Genomic DNA, 20,267 nt, shown 5'->3' with positions numbered 1-20,267 from the left:
TGATTAATGGCTTTATGTTCTTTGGTACTCCATTTGCCTAGGACTTTTTAAAGTATTCCAGTTTTCTTAATCACTACATGAATCAACTAAGAGATGCCATGTACTTTTTAACATCCATTATGCCAGTGAAGAATAAATAAAGGCCTGTAAACTTGCCGAAGGTCTTGTAACTGGGACTGGGCATGCCTCAAAGCCAAGTATCTACTCCCACCCCACTTCTCCCTCTGTCTCATCTTGCAGTGACCCTGATGCATTATCTAAGGACAATTTAACTATTTACCTGTGCTCACCACTCAGCACCAGGCTTGAGCGGAAGAACTGCATTTCCCATCAAGTTGATTTGTCCCCATTTCCCCCTCCAAGGTGTAGCTGGTTTAACCACAGAGAAGCCAAGAGTCTTGTGAGGTATGTAGGGAGAAAGAGGGCAGAGATGGGCTGATTTTGCAGGGAGAGAAAGAGCAGAAGGGTAAAAGCAAAATTCAGGAAGTTTTAATTGTAAACAACTCCACTTCTCAAGGAAAGTAGAGTTGTCGTCAGAGATTAACTGGACCTTTCAGAGTTAAGGGGAGGATGAGGTATGAAGGAAATATATGGTAAATATTTAAAAGGCATTACAGTAACAGACACATTGCCACAAATCCCCCTCAAAATCCTTCCCCTTCCTTTGAACACACTGATCCCACCATTCTTGCCACTTTCTGAAGCAGTTCTGGAATCCTCTTTCATGAGTGTCTTTACTAGGGGTGATAAAAATACAGCAAATGCCACCGAGTGCCATCCAATGGAAAGGCAGGCTCCTAAAAACAAGACATTGTGTCCTCATCCACTTCATTCACTGGATCTGGCACCGTGAGACTTCTGCCTCTTCCCCAAAGTCAGAATGACCATGAAAGGCAAATGCTTTTTTGTTTCAGGATATCAAAGTAGCCAGGAGAGTGCAGTTAAAGGCATGGGAAGGGGAAGAAGGGAAAAAGAAAAAAAAAGAGAATGGAAGGGAAAAAAGTGGAAACAAAGCTTGTATAAATCGGGAGGGAAGGAAGGGTTGAAAGGAGGGGAGAGGAATGGGAAAAAAAGAATTAAGCTATATTGCATACAGGTACAAATTCCCCGAAAATGTGATCGAGATGTATGACAAATATGTACTAATAAAAAAAAGTTTTAAAAATTTCAGTTAAAAAAAGAGGGGAAGGAAAGGCAGCATGGGGGGAAGCATGTCTATAATCCCAGCTGCTTGGGAAGCTGAGGCAGGAACATTGCGAGGTGCAGCCAGCCTGGGCAACATAGGCCGTGGAGACCTAATCTCAAAAGGAGACCAGAGAGTAGAGAACAGGAAGGCACAAGCGGGAGAAGACAGGAAGGAAGAGATGGAGGGAGGGAGCGAGGGAGGGAAGAATGGGGAGGAGCTAAGGCCCCATCAGGATTCCCATTTGGGAGCAAAACAGGAACTTTCCAGTGAAAATCTTCTCTTCCTTGCTGCTGACCCATGTCATAGCTCATATGAAATTATTTTAAACATGGGGAAATTTTTTATTCAGATGAGAAAAGACAAAAAACACCTTTTAAGTGGTAAAAGTGCATTCTGATATAACTTACTATTTAATTGGGTTCAGAACATATTGGAAACTTTTTTTACTTTTTCCTTGTTGAAATTGATGGGCTGTATTTTAAATTGGTGATTTTACTTATTTCATCGTAATGTATGGCCACTTTGACAGCCAAATAGACAGCATGAGTCTAGGTATTAGCATAACTACTAAGTACAAAAACTAAGAAACCAAAGTTTACCTATACTCCAACATAATAAAGTTTTTACAATTGTATCATCACTCATCTTTGAAAGAAAATAAATTAAATCCAAGTAAACGTAGCAATTTAGCAAGAACCGGTCTCAAAAGGGGGAGGGGCTGGAGAAGTGGCTAAGTACAAAGGCTGTGGATTCAAGAAAGAATTCGGGATAATTCCTTGAAATTAAAAACATGCTTTAGGACCAGAATGGAGCTCAGCAGCGCAGTGTCTGTCTGGCAAGTGTGAATCCCTGAGTTTGATTCCTGGTACTCCCCCCACCAAAAAAGAAAAGCTTTATATTTCTTTCAACCAAAGGGGCAAGAAATGATGTGTAAATATGGATCAAGAGGAATGAACAAGCGTAATTGCAATTCTATAAATCATAAGCAATAAATTTCCTCTGTGACATAAATATGGGATGCAGTTAGAGAGAAAAATGTAAAACTCAGGCTAGTTGAGAGTCCTAATGCCAGTCTACTCACAAGTTATCAAAATCCCCTTATTTCACATACAGCTTTCACGTATGAAGCACCTCAGTGTCATTTGACAGCTCTCAAGTTCGTAATTCCCCCAGATGGATAAGGAATTGTTCATTTCCTGTACTGTGCTCTATTCAAAAATAGAAAGCCAAGACATCAGGAAGAGGGGCATTTTGCCTAGAGTCAAAAGCTCACCACAAATTCAGCTGGCCCCAACTTTCTCTTAGCAAAATTTCTCTGTGTCTCAAGGAGAGCCCCACGCAAACTCACCCTGCAGGAAATGTCGTTAGTGTTTTGCACTTATGCACCCATGTGAACCAAAAGATATATGAGCATCAGCCGAACTTTGGGAGCCATGAGGCCAAGCTGCGAGCAGTGAGATTTTCTTTCAAAATATTTGCAACTCCTCCGCGAAGAAAAAGCTTCTAATATTACCTGGACAACCAATTAGCAGACTAGATTTAATAGAATCTGAGAAATGTCAAGAGTTCAGTTTCCATTCATCCCTAATTTGTCTCAGTAAGGAAAAAAAAGAAGGCAACTTCTCTTCTCCAGGGTGGTAGATTATGAATGCATTCCCTGTTCCTGCAACAACGGCCCTCACATAATCACAAACACACTCGAAAACGAACACGTGCCCCAAACACACACTGGAAACCAGATGGAGTGAGAGGCAATGAGATTAAATCTGCCCTTTTGCTCCCAATCTTCAACTAGTCAAAAATTCCTGGCAGTGTTGAGGAGGAAACCATCCAGTTTCCAAATAGAACTGAGACTCATCTGAGCAGAGTTGGAGCGTGAGTCTGCTCCAGGGTAATCAGGCAGTCAAAAATTCATATTATTTGCTGACATTTGAGTGCATTTCCCCAACCCATGGGGCATGTGCCCCCTTTACAGTAATGTCTCAGAATTTCTCCACTCTGAATCCATGTAAAGCAGGTGGCTTCATCTTCCACTTCTCTGATGATCTCAGAGAATTAATTAAGTTGGCCGGGGGACAGCCACGTGAGCCGGTCCTTCTGCGCATTTAATCAGACCCTGCCACCCGCATGAAGAGCGGCAGCCTCTTCAGTATTCAGGGGGTCTCAGCTCCCTTGCCCAGCCAGTCCAGCCCCGCCAGGCCGGCAGATAAACTCACCTGCCATTCTTGGTCACGATCATTTCATTAGTGACTTCTTTGAATCGCTGCCACAGGGCTGCATCCTCCAGGATGATCTGAAGTTGCTTCTCTGTAGGGTCACCTTTTTCCCTCCCAGCCTGAAGCTCACTTTCCACCACATTGAGCAGGCGAGAAACGGTACCTTCGCTGGCCTTGTGTGTGCCCAGCTCACTCATGGCCACAGGTCCCTCGAAAACTTTGCTTAGCGTCGTCACCTACCTTGCCTGCTTCAAGCTCCTTCCTTCTCTCACCTGCCTGCTTTCCAAACCCAGCTGGTCCTGGGGAGCCAGAAGGAGATGCCCTGGCTCTTGCCTAAGCTCCTACTGTAACACTCTTTAAAGTCTCCAAATTATACCACCAACCTGTTAAGCTCCAGTTGGGGAGCGGGGTGGAGGGAGAGGAGAGGTAGGGAAGAAAAAGCCCTCTCTTAATTACTCATTGGATCAGGTGGGAGAGAGCCCGGCTTTCCCATTGGCTGCTGTGCATAGAGTAGACGTTTAAGAAGAGTACTCCATCCAAATTATCAGGCTTTTATCTTGTTGTACCTGAAGAGGTCTAATCGGTGTATTGAGGACCATTTTCCCGTTAATTAAAATTATTCCAGGCCCAGACTGCAACAATCAGGCAAATCATGTTTGTGTATAAATCAGACACGTGGCACCTACAGGGAAGGAGGTCCTGGGGAAAACTGACCAACTTGGAGCCAATCCGGGCTGTGGTGAGACAGCGAAGAAGCCTAGATCCCTCAGTGGTGCTCAGCACCTCGGGCCAAGGTTGAGGCCTTGGATGGAGCTGCAGAGATGGCAGGTCAAAGGCACTGCACCAAGAAACAAGACTACACTCTGCCCAGAATAAATTAGGATGCTCTGCGGCCCTTGCTCTAGGGTCCAAGCTCAGGAGAAGGGGAAGAGCTAAGGACCTCCTTCTCCCAGCGTGTTTTCCTCTGCTTATCCCTCTCCTGTGCGCACACACCCTACTCATCTCAAGGGCCCTGGTCACCTCCAACAAACAGAAGAGCTTTGAACTTTGTCTTTGCTCCCCAGATTCCAGAGCCCAAATTTTCCCTCTCTCCAGCCTAGCCAGAGGGAGGGAGAAAAAGCAGTCAGTACTATATTATTCTCTCAAAGAAGACACCCTGCTCCCAATGGGTAAAAATAAACTTTTTACATGACTATGCAAAGCAATTTTAATCTTTGGCCCCAAACAGCTTTCTTTTTAGACATCCCACAGCCTATTCTGGCCTTCTGGGATGAATCCCCACCTTTTCTGGGAAGATACAGCTAGTAGAATAATTTCATTTTACCCATGCCACGCTGTACTGATGGACAGGGAGCAGAGGTAGCTCAACCTCCAGTCCTGAGTAGAGTAGGGATTTTTTTTTCCTCTCATTGCAATAGAAATTAAGAAAATCAGAATAAATGAAGAATGAAAGCAAGAAGTTAAGGTAAAGTTAGGGTGAGGAAGATGCGGAACATGTATTTAGCCTATTAAGTGCCACATACCTAGGAGGTGCTCACAGTGACAATCAAGACAGAAATGTGCCTTCAGAGAATTAGCAATCTGATGGGGAAAATGAATGATAGAAAGAACAGCTCAGTAATTGTCAACTGTGATAAGTTTAGGAAGAGCATGCAATTTAGGTTTTCTTCAACGTAACACAGGAAATTATTGGAGAATATTAAGCAGGAAAATGGCATGATTTGCTTTGTGCCTTTTAAAAGTCTGGTTGACTTGTAGAGAACAGACTCCAGAAAAGGCAAGCATTGAAGTAAAAAAACAAATTAGGGAGCTTTATGAAAGCAGTTCAGATAAGAGATGCAGGTGGCTTAGCCAGGAACTGGTCAGCAGCCAGGAACTGATGTGCACAGATTCTGGACACATCTTTGTATCAGTCAGATTCCTGCCACTGTGACAAAATACCTGATAAGCAACTTAACAGACAGTGTATTTATCCTGGCTCACAGTTCCAGAGGTTTCAGTCCATGGTCACTTGGTCCCATTGCTCTGGGCCTGTGGTAAGACAAAACATCATGGCAGAAGTTTGTGGCAGAAGAAAGCTTCTCACCTCATGGCAGCCAGGAAGCAAAAAAGCAGCAAGAGAATAAGGAGCCAGAGTCCTTCCAAAACATACCTGCAAGGACCTATTTCTTTCTACTAGGTCCCACCTCCTAAAGTTTCCAGTATCTTTCAATAGCACAACCAGCTGGGGACCAAGCATTCAATACATGAGCTTTTGAGGGCCATTTAAGATCCAAACCATAACAAGCTTAGAAGGAAATACAACAGGATGGCATGAGGTGCTGGATGTGGATATAAGGGAGACTGAGGAACCAAGTGCCTGATGTGAACGATTAGTAAATGGCAAAGCCATCGACTGAGATGGGGGAAAAGAAGGACAGAAAGGTAAGCAGAGGGACAGTTTGATTAAGAGAACCAAATTTCAATTTTATGCAGTTCATATTGAAAAGAATGTGATCAACTGAGTAAGTTCACCCCAAAAAATCCATGTCTAATCCCCAGAACCTGTGGATATATTATCTCACACGGTCCAGAGGGATTTGTACATGTGTTTAAATTAGGAATCTAGAAGTGGGGCAATTTTCTTGGATTATCTGGGTGGGCACAATGTAATCCTAAGGGCCTTTATAATAAGAGAAGGGTAAGAGGATCAAAGTCGGAGAGTGAAAATTAAGGACAAAAGGAAAAGTCAAAGGAGAGAGAAGATGCTACACTGCAGGCTTCAAAAATACAGCAAGGAGCCACAGCCAGTGAATGTGACCAGCCTCTCAGAGCTGGAAAAGGGAGGAAAATGGGCTCACTGCTTCAAAAAAGAAAAGAAAAGAAAACTATCCATAATCTCAAACTAACCATAGACCTCCAATAGGAACCAGAGCCTCCCAATCAATGAATTTCAGCCCAGTGAAACTGATTTTGAACATCTGATTACCAGAGTGTAAGATAATAAATCCTTAGTATTTTAAACCACTAAGTTAGTAATTTGTTACAGGAACAATAGGAAACTAATGGAAAGACCATAAGACACCTAAGTGGAAATTTCAAGAGTGCACTGCTTAGAACTGTGGCAAAATTGTGGCTCTGAGCTTCCTAGTAGCTAATGCAAAGGGAGAATTTAATTTAGCATACTTTCCACTGTATTCCTAGAATAAAAACAAGCCATTTGCTTGTGGGAACTTTCTCCCATGAATCTTTATATGAAAAATACTCTGGTGTAGCGAATAATGATTCCCCTGTTTTAGTCAGCTTTCTTTTTCTATAACAAATAACTGAGGTAAATGAACTTAAAAAGGGAAAAGGTTTATTTTGGCTCACAGTTTCAGAGGTTCCAATCCATGGCCACTGGCCCTGCTGCCTTTCGGCCTGTGGCACCACAGCATATCACAGTGACTGGGTGGTGGAAGAGGCCCATTGACCTCACAGCCAGTGCAAAGTGATGGAGACAGAAAAGGTCCAGGGTCCCCACATCCCCTCCAAGGCCACTCCCCATGACCTTACTTCCTCTCACTAGTCCCCACCTCCCAAGGATGCACCTCCTCTGGATAGCACCACAGACTATGGACCAAGCTTGTAACATGTGGGCCTTTGGGAGACATTTCATATCTAAACTGTAGCACGCCCCTACGTAGGGCATACATAGCAGTAAACAGCCATGAGTCCCCTCAAGTAGTTTTACACTCTACGACAGTGATGGCAAACCTTTTAGAGCTTTCAGTGATAAACAGCCCTCTGTGGCACGTGTGCCATAGTTTTGCCACCACTCACTGCTCTAGGAGGAAAAAGGCATGCCTAGGGAATTCCAATACACAAGCACCAGAGAGAGAAATGAAGGAAGTAATGTGGTTTTTTTAACCAACTATGTACCAAGCAGTGTGCTCCTGGGTTAAAGTTTGGATCTAGATTGTCCCTCAAAAGCCTGATGCGTCCAGATGTGGGGCTTCACCTTCCAAAAGAGGGCTCTGTACTCATGAGTGAGTTATGCTGTGATGAATCCCAGGGGGAATGTGCTGTTAGGAGGTGGTCTGGCAGGAGGAGACATGTCACTGGCTGAATGACCTGGAAGGATCTATCTCCCTGTCTGGCTCCTCCGTCTCTCTCTCTCTGCTTCCTGGCCACCATAATGTGAGCACCTTCCTTGGCCCAGGCCCCTTCCCCCATGTCCTTCCAGCCTTGGAGCCAGCTGACAATGGACTGAAACTTGAGTCAAAGTAAACCTCTCCTCAGGTGGGGGATTTAGCTCAGTGGTTCCACCACCTGCCTCAGAAATCCAAGGTCCTGAGTTCGATCCCCACTACTACAAAAAAAGAGGGGGTGGGAAATAAACCTCTCTTTGTGTAAGTTGTGGGTGTTGGGTGTTGTGTCCCAGTGACAGGAAAGCAACTAAGACATCCTGTTAACCAGGTTAGCATGTGAGTCATTTCAACCTGTGAGCCCAGGAAAAGCCCACAGAGACCAGCATAGGCCCTGGCCATGTAGCAAACACTAAGACAGAACCCTCTGGAAATACAGCTTGGTCTGTGCTCTCTTCACAGACTGGCCAGTCTAGACAATGGCTCCTCTCTCCAGCAGCATCCCCTCCGGGCTCTGCGTTAAATTAGATATGTCACATTAAACCACATGAAATTGCTGACACTCAGCCTTTCCTTCACCTGCAAAACAGCAATGTCATACAGTGAAACCAATATCAATAATACGAAGTCCTTTACTACATCTATGTTATCTTTTGGCACAGATGATTATTTTCTAGTTTATAAGTATATTAGTATAGATAAAATTGAAGCAAGGGTAAAAAGATTTAAAAGAAAAGCCATAATCTCAACACCCAGAGAGGCAGCTCTGGCCAGGCGGGCTCCGCTGGGCCTGCGTGCGGGGCCCGGCCGGAGCACCGCGGATCCGTGCGGGGCGACCCCCGAGGTGACCAGATCCTCGCTTAGCCCTTTTCACGGGGACTGAAGCGGGAGACCTCGGCTGGCGGAGGCCCGCAGCTGCGCTGGATGAGGTCTCCCTCGCGCTGCTCCACCCACCGACACCCCGCCCCGATGCCCCAGGAGGGCGTCGCCCCCACCGGGCCAGGCGGCTCCTAGGCAGCACGGAACAGGCCCCGCGAGGGGTCCACGGCGCTCTGGGCTCCCCAGGCCCCCAGCCATCATCACAGGTTGAATGAATTATTCCAACTCTTTATTAGCTATTTAATAGAGGTAGAGGGACAAATACACTGTGGCTGACGAAGTTTCCAGCACAACTTTGGCATATACAAAGAGTTGAAAAGTTACCAAAAGAACTGTTTTCCAGGATGAACTCATAAGAGTAATTACAGGGCATTTAGCCAGACAGAGGAGTTCAGAATACTCAGATGACTTTGAGAGTGATGTTGTTTCCTTAGGTGATTTTTCCGATACCTCAGTAGATGAAAATTTAGTTAAGAAAAGAAATGAATGATTTTCATGTATCAGATGATGAAGAAGAGAATTCTCCACGATGTCTTTTTTGAAAAGAAAGAAATCAAACAATGACGAAACCAGACATGAGCCAGAAGTTGCTGTCAAGAACAGTGAAGAACGGACGCCAGATGTCTGTGAAGACACGGTTGCAAATTCCTTCTCTGAATCTCACAACAAAGATCAAGAAGTTGAAAACGCGAGAATTAAAATAAAACTGAAACCCAGAATTCTTCCAATCAAATGCACCTCTTCTGATCAGAATGGAGAATTCACTGAAACCCATAATTCCTTGAAATTAAATGAAAATGCAGAGAATGGGGTTTTGATAGAGTGTGTTACTCCTGAACTTGAGAAACTGATGGAAGTCGAGCTGGCTGCTGATGACCTTAAAGAAGAGAGGAGGACCGAGCCCAGAGGAGGACTGAGTGGCTGCTCCCCTGCTGCCCAAATCCCAGAGGCCTCAGTGCCTGCCAGTGCAGTGGCACCTGCACAGAAAACAATCGAAGATGGAAACATGAAGAGTAAAAAGTCAACAACTAATGATAGAGTATCCAGTGCACCTGCCAGATTAATGACTTGAGTTGGTGAGGAAATCCAGTTCTGCAGGGCGAGCTCTGTGCTCCTCCACCCCTTTCCCCTAAGTAGGGACTTTGAAAGTCTTGGACCAGAAGCCTTCACAGAAACAGAACCTGGAGCCCGACACAACGGATCACATCAGGCCAGCTGCTGACCAGGAGTGGTTAGAAAAGAAAAATGTATATTTACATAAAAAGAACAGAATAAAAAGGATAGAAAGTGAAAATTTAAGGATCCAAAATGAACAGAAAAAAGCTGCTAAGAGAGAAGAAGCAATAGCATCATTTGAGGCCTGGAAAGCTATGAAAGAAAAGGAAGCAAAGAAACTAGATGTGAAAAAGAGGCTTGAGGAAAAAAACAAGAGAAAAGCTGAAGAAGAGAAGAGAATGCGGGGAGGAAAGAAGAGGCCCTGCAAGCATTTGAAAATGGAAAGAGAAAAAGATGGACTGTCTTAAAGAGAGAAATAAAAAGGAGAAAGAGTATGAAAGAGCAAAGAAACATAAAGAAGAGGAAACTGTTGCTGAGAAAAAGAAAGAAAACTTAACTGCTGTTGAAAACAAGAATGAAAAAAGGAAGCTTTAAGCAAAAGGGAAAAGAGAAAATAAATGAGAGACGAATGGAAGAACTGAAAAGAGCTGAGAAAAATGATACAGATAAGCAAGGCATCAATCAATATGATAAATGGCTGGAAAAGAAAGAAAGGTAGGAAAGAGTCCAACGAAAACAAAAGAAACGGCATTCCTTTCTTGGAAGTGAGGACCTTCCTCCGTGGAGCCCTCCAAGCAGAACTGTGGTTTCAAAAGTTTTTGATAACTTTAGTCCTTAAATTATTTATCAGTTAACCAATTTTACCCATGGGTTTAAAAGTCATTCATTCAATCCTTTATGGTTATAAGAATCTATTTTAACTAAATACTAGGCACTTCTGCTGACAAGGGAAAAGATATTTTGGAGTTTGGTCGGTGAAAGTATTTTTTCAACTGCAAATAAACTGCCTCAATGAAAAGCTAATAATCAGATGGCTCCCGCCATTAAAATGAATAAAGGTTTGACATGTCAAAAAAAATTCTCAACACCCAGAAACGACCTCTGCTAAAAAAAATTTAGCACATTTTTGTCATTTGTAGATATATGCATGATTTCTCCTTAAAAAGTGGCCCTCTGATCATTCATGGCAGATTGAATGCATACTTTTACATCTACTCCCCTGAAACCTCTCTAAAATGGCACTAAGCCGAGTGTAGAGCATAGGAGAGGGAGCATCAGCAGGTAAGAAATGTCAACGAGACTGTGGAAACCGACAAACCAATGGGTAAGGCGTAACTGGTGGAGCAGAAACCTAGGCTTCGGGAAAGAATCCAGTCAAAAGAAGTCAATTTATGCCACAGAGCTCCAAAACATCCCAGAGATTAGAGGCATCATATAGCTCTGAAAGAGAAGGGGTGACCAAACAGCAGGACCAAACAGAAGTGCTACGTTCTGTGTAAGACACAGCTAGCCTTTGAGGTCTCCATCCCTCAGCCAGGCAGAAAACAAGAGACTGGTTTTCGTAAGACAGTGGACCTGAGAAGGTTTGAACTCAGAGACAGAGGGAAGGGGGAGGACCACACTAAAGATAAAGAGTTTGACTCTTAGTCACTTCCCGGCCAATGGACCAATGCCTGACACCTACAGTTTAAAGAAAGAGATGTTTGAGTCACACTTTCATTCCGTGGTAGACAGAGTTCAAGATAGAAATAGCGCCACAGATGGGCAGAAGGGCGTGGCAGAGGAAAGGGTGCTCAACCCCTAAAGGCCAGGAAGCAGACAGAGAAGGAAGGAACCTGGACAGGAACACACCCTTCGAGGTCCCAGTGACCCAGGTCCCTCTTCCTAACAGCACATTTGGCCGCTGAACTCATCAGTGTATGAATCCCCGGATGAGTATAGAGACCCGTGATCCAGTCACCTTCCGCACATAGGAGAATTTGGGGAATATTTTAGATCTAAACCATGGCATACTCCTGAGGTAAAGGATTTGAGGACTCCTTAATGGACTGACCCACTCCCCAGCTACCAGTCAGCGGGGAAAGCTAACATTTGTAGAGCCCACTCATTCCATGGGTACGTGTAAATGTCTTAACCTTAAACAGGCTTCACGGTAAGGCATCATCAGACATGTGATGTGGAAGTCGGAGACCAAAGCAAACAAACACACCTTAACAAGAAATTCTGAGAAAACAGTCCTCACAGGAAACAGAGGTAACAAGAGAAAAAATAAGAAACTGTAATTATTATCTATTCAAAGAAAAGAGGAAATGTTGCATTTGTGAAATAAGACAAGGAGAAGGAAGGGAAGAAGGAAGGAAGGGAGGAAGGAGTTAAAGGACAAAACAGAGCTCTTGGAAATTAAAAACATCAAAACATGAATTCAAAATTTAATAACAGCTTGGAAGATAGAATTGAAAAAATTTCTTTAAAAGTAAAACAAATTGACATAGAGTTACAAAAAGAAAAAAAACAGGAAAAATAAAGAGCCAGAAAGTGTCTAAGAAACAATGCAGGGAAAGTTTCCAGAATTAAAAAAAACATGAATTTCCAGATTGAGAGGTCCATGAAGTGAAAAGTCCAGCACAATGAATGAAAAAGACCTACTCTAAGGCACTTACACCATCCTGATATTTTAAACAGTAGGGATAAATAGAAAAATCACAAAATGTACAGAAAAAAAGATCATACACACAGACAAAAAAAAAATCATAAAGACTGATGCTATCTGCCCTCTCAATAGCAACCGGAGCATGATAAGAAAATTGATTAGTATCTCCACAATGGTCATAGGGAAGAGATTATTGATCAACACCATCTCCTGGGCAGGGGGTGTGGCTCAGTGTTACAGGGTGAGGCTGAGTTCCAGCCCTACCCCCACCACAGCAAAAACAAAACTCTACCAACCCAAACTACCAAGTGTGAAACTAAAATAAAGACATTTTCCAACTTACAAGGTTTCAAAAACCTTACCTCCATACACTTTCTCAGAAGTTATCATAAAATGTTCTTAAGCCTCACTGATGAATGGATAAAGAAAATGATACATATACACAATGGAATACTACTCCATCATTAAAAAATGAAATCTTGGATGGGGATTTAGCTCAGTGGCGCCATACCTGCCTTGGAAGCACAAAGTCCTGAGCTGGATCCCCAGTACTGGAAAAAAAAAAAAAAAAAGAAAGAAAGAAAGAAATCTTGTCTTTACAAAAACACGCATGGAACTGGAAATCATGGTAAGTGAAATAAGCCAGGCACAGAAAGAAGTACTGAGTGATTCACTCATGTGTGCAGTATAAAAGTTGATCTCACAGAAGTTGAGAATAGAATGGTGGTTAGCAGGGCTGGGAGAGTAGGGGAAGAAAGCACAGGGAGAGGGTGATTGATGGGTACTAAGTTAGACAAGGACAAGAAGTTCGTGTGTGCTGTTGCATACAGTAGGGTAACTGCTATGCACTGTGTGTTTCAAAAAGCTAGAGGGGAGGATTTTGGATAAAAAAGAAAAAATAACAAGTTTGGTCAGAAGTTAAAAAAAAACAATTGAAATAAAAAATTATTAAGCGAAATAAGGTGTAAGTTGATAAAAGAACCAAACATGACACCTAAGAAACTGGGGACCCAATGCAGCGTGAGGTGAAGGGGATCCTCTTCAGTGATGACTGGGTGACACTGTATGGACCATGCCAATAGTGGGCAAGGATTTGTGACATCAGACACTGAGCCCATTGAGATATAGCAGTCCTCCTATTCATAGTTGCATTTCCCCAGTTTCACCTACCTAGAGTCAAATATGGTCCAGAAATATTAAAGGGAAATTTTTAGAAATAAACAATTCACAAGTTTTAAACTGTATGCCATTCTGCTCCTGCTGTCCAGTTCTATCCCTTCTGGGACATGACTCATCCCTTTGTCCAGTGTATCCACACTGTATATGCTACCCGCTCATTAATCACTCAGCAGCCAGCTCATTTACCAGATTAACTGTTATGATATCTTGGTACCATGGTACTTATGTGCAAGTAACCCATATTTTACTCATGGTCCCAAAGGGCAAGAGTAGTGATGTTGGTAATTTTATTACAGTACACTATTATAATTGTTCTATTTTATTATTAAATATTGTTTATCTCTCACTGTGTCTAAATTTTAAATTAACTTTATCATATTTGTGTATGGATAGAAATAGCATAGCATATGCAGGATACACAGTTACTATCCATAATTTCAGGCACCTACTGGGGGTCTTGAACCATATCTCCCACAGACGAGGAGACTGCTGCAAATCAAACATAATTTATTTCTTGAAGCAATACAAAAGAAAGTGAGCACATGAAGTGAGGAGGTCAGCAACATTCCCCAGAACAGACAGGAGGCAAGTGTCTGCATGTTAAAGCTCTGCCCCATCAGACGCAGCGCTGATACAGAGTGAGGGTGTGAGTATCCCAGCTTGGAGCCTACACTTCCTGCTCACACGGGTAAGGGCTCGCGAGAGAAGGGCTATGCGCACTCACAGTAATGCCAGGGCACCTCAGTGCTCTGGAGGTCACACAGCCGCACTACAGTGGAGTATAGGGTCACCAGGATAGCCCAGGGCCATATGCTCCTGCAGATACAGGAGACTTTCACACCCTCTGCAGCCCCGGGCTGACCAGCTCTGAGTCAAGGACATTTCTCAACTTGCACTGTGCACTAGACCAGGTTCAGGATGCTGGACATCCCTGAGGGTCTTATTAATGTTAACTAGCCCCGCCCAGACACCGTGGTACATCCTACAATCCCAGCCACTTGGGAGGCTGAGGCAGGAGAATCACAAGTTCAAGCCCCGCCCTGGACAGCTTTGTGACTTAGTGAGACCTTGTCTCAAACACAAAAGTAAAAAGGGCTGGGAATGTGGCTCAGTGCAAAGGCCCTAGAACCCTCAGCACCAATAAATAAATAAATCATAAAAATTATCCTCTAACAACTGTGCAACTCACCTGCAAAGCATCCAGCCCAGGCTGAAGCGACATGATGGGGGTGGGGGTGGGGATTTCCTTTAAAAAATGGAGTTACCTAATTACCTGACGCATTTGACTTGATCAAGGCATATTCCTAGCTTGGGTGGACAGTGAGCGGCTGAGCTAGTGACAGACACATGCATTCATTATCTGTTGCTCCCTAAGGAATCACCACAGTGCAGCAGCTGACAACACACAGCGTTGTTATCTCACCGTCCCAGGGGTTGGAAGTCCCGGCACAGGGCTCTGGTCTGGGTCTCACCGGCTGCAATCAAAGTGCCAGCTGAGGCTGTGCTCTCACCCAGGGCTTGAGTCCTCTTCCAGGCTCCCTGAGGACGTTGGCACCTCCATAAGCAGCTTCCGCTTGGCTGCTCACTTTCTCCTCCAGAACAGGAGGGGAGTGCTCCGGCTGCTTCTGGTCCCTCCTATGGGCTCACCTGGGCCTTGGGCAGAACTAACTCCAAGTCAACTAATTAGGAAACTTAATTATGTCTGCAAAGTCCCTTTTGCCACCTAATGGACCTAACAAATTCACAGCAGGGATGTCCCATGCCATTCAGGGATCCTGCCAATCCTGAAGAGGAAAGGATTATGCAGGGCACATCATCAGCATACAGGAATGGGGGCACCAGCTGAGACTGCCTACCAGAGGACATTAAAAACAAGCAAAGTCAACAAAACACTGAAGCAATTACGAACTGCAAAGGGAAAAGCAAGTTTTCCAAGAGAGAAAACATAATCACAGTATACGGCAGTTCAACCACCTGAAACACAGTTGTAAAAATATATTGAATATTGTTTTTTTTAAATCATGATATTTGAAAGAAGGAAGTCATGAAATAAGGGAAAGCTTGCACTGCAAAGAAAAAGAGTACTAAGCTCTCATCTCCCATGGTAGAGAGATAGTAAATAATGTCAAAAATTGAAAAATCAAGAAATAGCAGTGTAAATATAATGTTTAGAAATCTACAAATGGCAGAAGTAACAGCAAAAAAAGAGAGGAAACTGACTCTAAGGAATGGATAGACGAATGCTATTTTTTTCTTATAGCAAGTTTTTTTACCCATGTAAGTAAATTATACACTAATAAGATTATATTGCAATCTAATTTTTAAAATTTAACAATATATGAAGACTATTTTCCCATGTCATCAAGTAATTTTCTACATTATTATTCTGACATTTGAAAAATATTCAGTCTTATGGATGGGTCATGTTTTATTTAACCACTCTCCTATTTTACATTTTCCATGTTTATAATTTTAAACAATTAGATAAAAATTCGAGACAATAAATATTTGGGCTAGAGCCCAAATGTATGATTCTCCTACTCAGCACTGAGTTTCATTCCTGTAAAAGCATAGCTACTTGGGAAATATCGAGGTTGCTTTTTCAGTTGCTTATCCTGAGAGCTCCAGCTAGTGAGGGACAGGGTGGAGACAGGGCCAGGAAAGCCCGCTTCCTGGGGACTTTGCTGTCTAGCTTGGGCCTGTATGCACCCTCTCTCTACAGTGGGCCACTTGTCAGCAGTAATCTGACATGCTGCGGTCCACAGGGAAGAATGAAATCATGCGGGTTCTAGCCTTTGCCACAAACTACCCCATGTCCAAGGACGATTAATGTCAGTGTACCTCTTTTTTCATGTGAGAAGGAGCTAAAAGGAAATACTTGAGATCTCTCAGATATGGTCTGATTTTACAAGTGGGTCTCATGATGCCAAGGACAGGCGACTTCTCTGGCATCATTTCACTCACTCACTCATTCATTCATCCATTCATTGGACATCCTGGAGCGCTTATTCTGGGCAAGGCACCACATTCAACTGCAGAGAGAGTCATAGCTGGGGGACAGACAAGTTCCCTGCAGTGGGGAAAGGAAAGTGGGGGAAGTTAGGAAGGGAAATTGTCTAAAGAGGCACAGAACCGAGAACCGAGAAAGTCTACCCTTCCCTTCAGGAGATGGGGACGACACCTTCACAGAGCAGAAAACTTAAGCAACGTCACTCAGCAAACGTAAGCTGAGTTTTGAAGGAGCAGAAGGTCAGCCTGTTCACAGGGAGGAACCACATTCCAGAAAGAGGAAATTCCTTATGAGGTCAAAAGGCCCAAAAGTGTTGGGTATTCGAATAACAGCACGCTGAGCAGGGGAGACGTTAGACTAAAGAGGAAGCAACAAAGGACTTCAAAAGTTCAGTGTTTCCCACAAGGAAATAATTTCAGGTGGCATATGGACTAACATTTGTTAATGTAATAGCTTCAGTTGAGAAATCCAACTAGCCTGTGAAACTCGTGCCCTAAAAGATAGTATTGCCTAAGATAAAGTAAACAATAAACCTGAAAAAGAGAGCTACAGTTCAAATCAAAATGCCAATCAAACAATAGTGGAGGTAAAACTTGAAAATCACAAAAGGTGAGCAGAAGATGATAGTAGATTAGGCGGTGAGGAACCACTGGATAATCTTAAACTCACAGACAACCTGATCGGTTCTGTACTTTAGGAAGAGCTCTGGAGCCAGTGTAGAGAAGCAGCAATACTGATCCTTGAGGGGGTGGAAGGGAACAGCAGAGGGGACAGCCACTAACAAGGTAGAAGGCACAGAGTTGTCACCACTGGATATGGCTTGTGAGAGAGAAGACATCGGAGGTGGTTGTTAAGGTGTCCAACCGGACGGATGACAGGACCACTGTACAGTAGAAAGAATACACAAAGGAAAAAAAGTTGGGAGGAATGACACTCCATGTCCAGAGACATTCAGCTTTTGTTTTGTTTTCAGACTAGATTTGAACCCAGGGCCTCATCCATGGCAGGCAAATGCTCTACCATTGAGCTGTGCCAGGGGCACCTGCCCTGCTAAGTCTGTAGGTCACAGGCAGGCAGCAAACATATTTGTGGGCCCCAGTTGAATATTTGGAACTAGAAGCCCAGAAAGGGGGGGGCCCAGTTCCGTGACCTCTGGCCTTGAGACACGCTAAAGGGATTAGGAGGGCTGAATGTCCCCCACTGCTTGACAACTTGACTTCTATCTCACAGCCAGCCTGCTGCTCCTTGTTGGGAAGGCAGGAGGTGGGGGATGATGTGCTATTAATTAAGGTGTGCAGTCAGGTTGACACCTGAGAGCACCGCTGTGTCCTCTGCACATGGCGACCCACGTCTCCAACTTAAAGGATAGGAATTAGAAGCCACACCATGTGAGCACCCAAACCTGAGCTCCCTGAGCTGTGCCCAACTCCCGGGCACACAGAGGCCAGCAGCCACACTGGTACATCCAGTCCCTGCAGCCTGCAGAAACCTAACACCTCTCTCCACCCACAGCAGTGTCACCAGGAAATTAACACCCACCGTGGCCCTCGGACATAATTAAACTGAACAAAAAGACAGCTGCTCTTACCTTTCTTTTCTAATCACCCACATGCAGCCAGGGGGATTACTAGCTTTGGGGTGATTTAGGGAGGATTACTCTTTCATTAGTGTCTGGGGTCAGTTCCAATACGACATCCTAGGAGCCTTTTAAGATGTCCTCTCATGTCAACACCATGTCCCTCTCGGTGTCCGAAAGGTTAGATCTTGCAAGCCTTTTGGCAACCTGCTACATATCAGACCCCCAAGTAGCTATTATTTTTTTAAACCAGAAACATCCCATGAAGATGATTTTGTACAAAAAATGAGCTTCTAGGTATCTATGAGAATATCATTCTAAAGCCCCAGCTCAGTGTGGTCTCTAAAAATGATGAGCAGGAAGTGACAGAGTTGAAAGACCCTCGACTTCCCCGTAGTCTGTAGTTATCCACCCTACATCACCTCGCCCTCCTGTGGCTAAGCACAAACAACCAAGTGATGGTCACACAGGCGGAAAAGGCACACGTCCACCCAAGGCCATCAGAAGACAAGGAAGTTTCAACATCATCTCTGCAGGCTAAAGTCTGTCTGCTCAGTGTCCTTTGCTCATTTATACTTTGACTCATCCGGCAAATATTTAGGTGTCTCTCCTCAGTTAGGTGGTGAGCTGAGTGCAGGAGAAACTGATTAGGGAGGACATACACAGGAGACCGTAGACCAGGTGAGGACAGCAGAACTGAGCCAGGGAGTCAGGGAAAGCTTCCTTGAGGATTCGAGGCTTACTCTGAAATCTGAGGGCTAAGCAGGAGGCAACTTGGCAAACAGGAGAGGGAGAGGCAGGTAAAAGAGGATGTGCAGACTACGGGGAGGGGGAAAAAAATCAAATAACCATCAAGAGTTAAAATCATGAAATTAGCTTTTACTGTAAAACATAACACATTGGAAATACACACAAAAAACCCAAATCTGTACTGACTTATCAAATACCATGTAACTACCAAGTGATTAGGAAGACATGCCCCAGAAGTGCCCTCCCATCCCGTGCCCTCTCCCAATGTGTCAGCCCTATTCTAAGCTTTATGCAAATAACCTGCTTTTCATACAATTTTACCAACTAAGAATTCATTTCCAAAGTTGAATTCCTTCACTTTTAAATTTCATGGTGGTAGTGCAGACTGGTGCAACCACTGTGGAAATCAGTATGGAGATAACTCAAAGAACTAGGACTGGAGGTCTCATTTGACCCAGCTATTCCCCTCCTGGGTATCTTCCCCAAAGAATTAAAAGAATCATACCACAGTGATATATGTGCATCCATGTTTATAGCGGCACAGTTTGTAATAGCTAAAGCTTGGAAATAGCCCAAGTGCCCATCAACTGGAAACTGGATAAAGATGTGGTTTTTTAATAAAATGGAGTACTACTCAGCCATAAAGAATGAAAAACTAGAGTCATTTATAGCTAAATGGATGCATATCGAGGCCATACTCTTAAGTGAAATAAATAGGACACACATGTGTAAATACCAAAGTTTCTCTAGTGTGAGAAACTGAAAGTGTAAACAAGGGTTAAAATGATTAAAATGAATAACTGATAATTTGAAATAGAAAAAGGTCCAAAGAAAAAGGAGTGAAGGGAGGGGAAGGGGAAAGGAAAAGAGGGAAAGGAAAAACTATGAGAAAAGAAAAAAAAATGGAAATGAAATCTATGTAAATAAGGAAGGGCAGAGCGGGTGAAGGACACACAGCTAATGGGGAAAAAATAGGAACCAAGATACATCATGTACAGGTACAAACAACCAATGATAAATGTAAATGACCTGTATACCTAAAATGTACCAATAAAAGAACTAAAAAAAAAAATTTCATACATCAACAATATAGTAATTAGGGGTTTTTTTGACCATTCACATATTTTTCTTTGTTAAATACATGATAGGGCCGTGGATTTAGCTCAGTGGTTCCGCAGTCCGCCTCGCAAGGGCCAAGGACCTGAGTTTGATCTCTGGTACCAAAAAATGAATAAAAAAATAAAATAAAAGATAAAATTTCTAACTACACTGATCCAAGGCAAAAAAGAGAGATGACTTAAATTACCAATGTTGAACTGGATTAGCCTAAATCAGCTTCTGTACTTGACCAGTAAGTTTGGCCCAAAGTAGTCTCCACATGTAGTGAATTATACCCTAGCTTAATGTGTAAACATTATAAACAAGCAACTTTCAGCCAATCGCAGGCTGCCTAGTGTTAAACCATATTCACATAAGGCATATAAATGTAAGACTACAGCCAATCAAGGTGATTCTACGTGTCACTTTTTTGGGCTGGAATGGTAGGTACATCCATGGTACCTGGGGTACATCTTTGGGCTGGAATGCTGCCCAGTTCTACAATTTTTTTCTTCAAGTAAATTTTACTATCAGTCTGTTTTTCTTTCAGCACAAATAATT

The 20,267-nt window shown here is 43.4% G+C and overlaps 1 protein-coding gene and 1 pseudogene across 1 annotated transcript in view; one reads left to right on the top strand and one right to left on the bottom strand.

Moving 5' to 3' along the window:
- Tbx19 (T-box transcription factor 19) overlaps window positions 1-8,355 on the bottom strand; it is a 29,929-nt gene extending 21,574 nt beyond the window's left edge. Inside the window, exon 1 of the mRNA XM_004865220.3 lies at window positions 3,403-8,355. Within this exon, the coding sequence (XP_004865277.1) occupies window positions 3,403-3,599 (197 nt within the window). The 5' untranslated portion in view covers window positions 3,600-8,355. The remainder of the gene's footprint in view (window positions 1-3,402) is intronic.
- On the top strand, window positions 5,803-10,281 carry LOC101715687 (microtubule-associated protein 9 pseudogene; annotated as a pseudogene).
- The last annotated feature ends 9,986 nt before the right edge of the window (window positions 10,282-20,267 follow it).

The sequence above is a fragment of the Heterocephalus glaber genome, unplaced genomic scaffold, assembly GCF_053883595.1.
Source record: "Heterocephalus glaber isolate CG9 unplaced genomic scaffold, H.glaber_assembly_v1.0 deba00000738, whole genome shotgun sequence".
Taxonomy (NCBI): Eukaryota; Metazoa; Chordata; class Mammalia; order Rodentia; family Bathyergidae; genus Heterocephalus; species Heterocephalus glaber.
The sequence above is the reverse complement of the archived record's forward strand: the minus strand, read 5'-3'. Positions and strand labels throughout refer to the sequence as shown.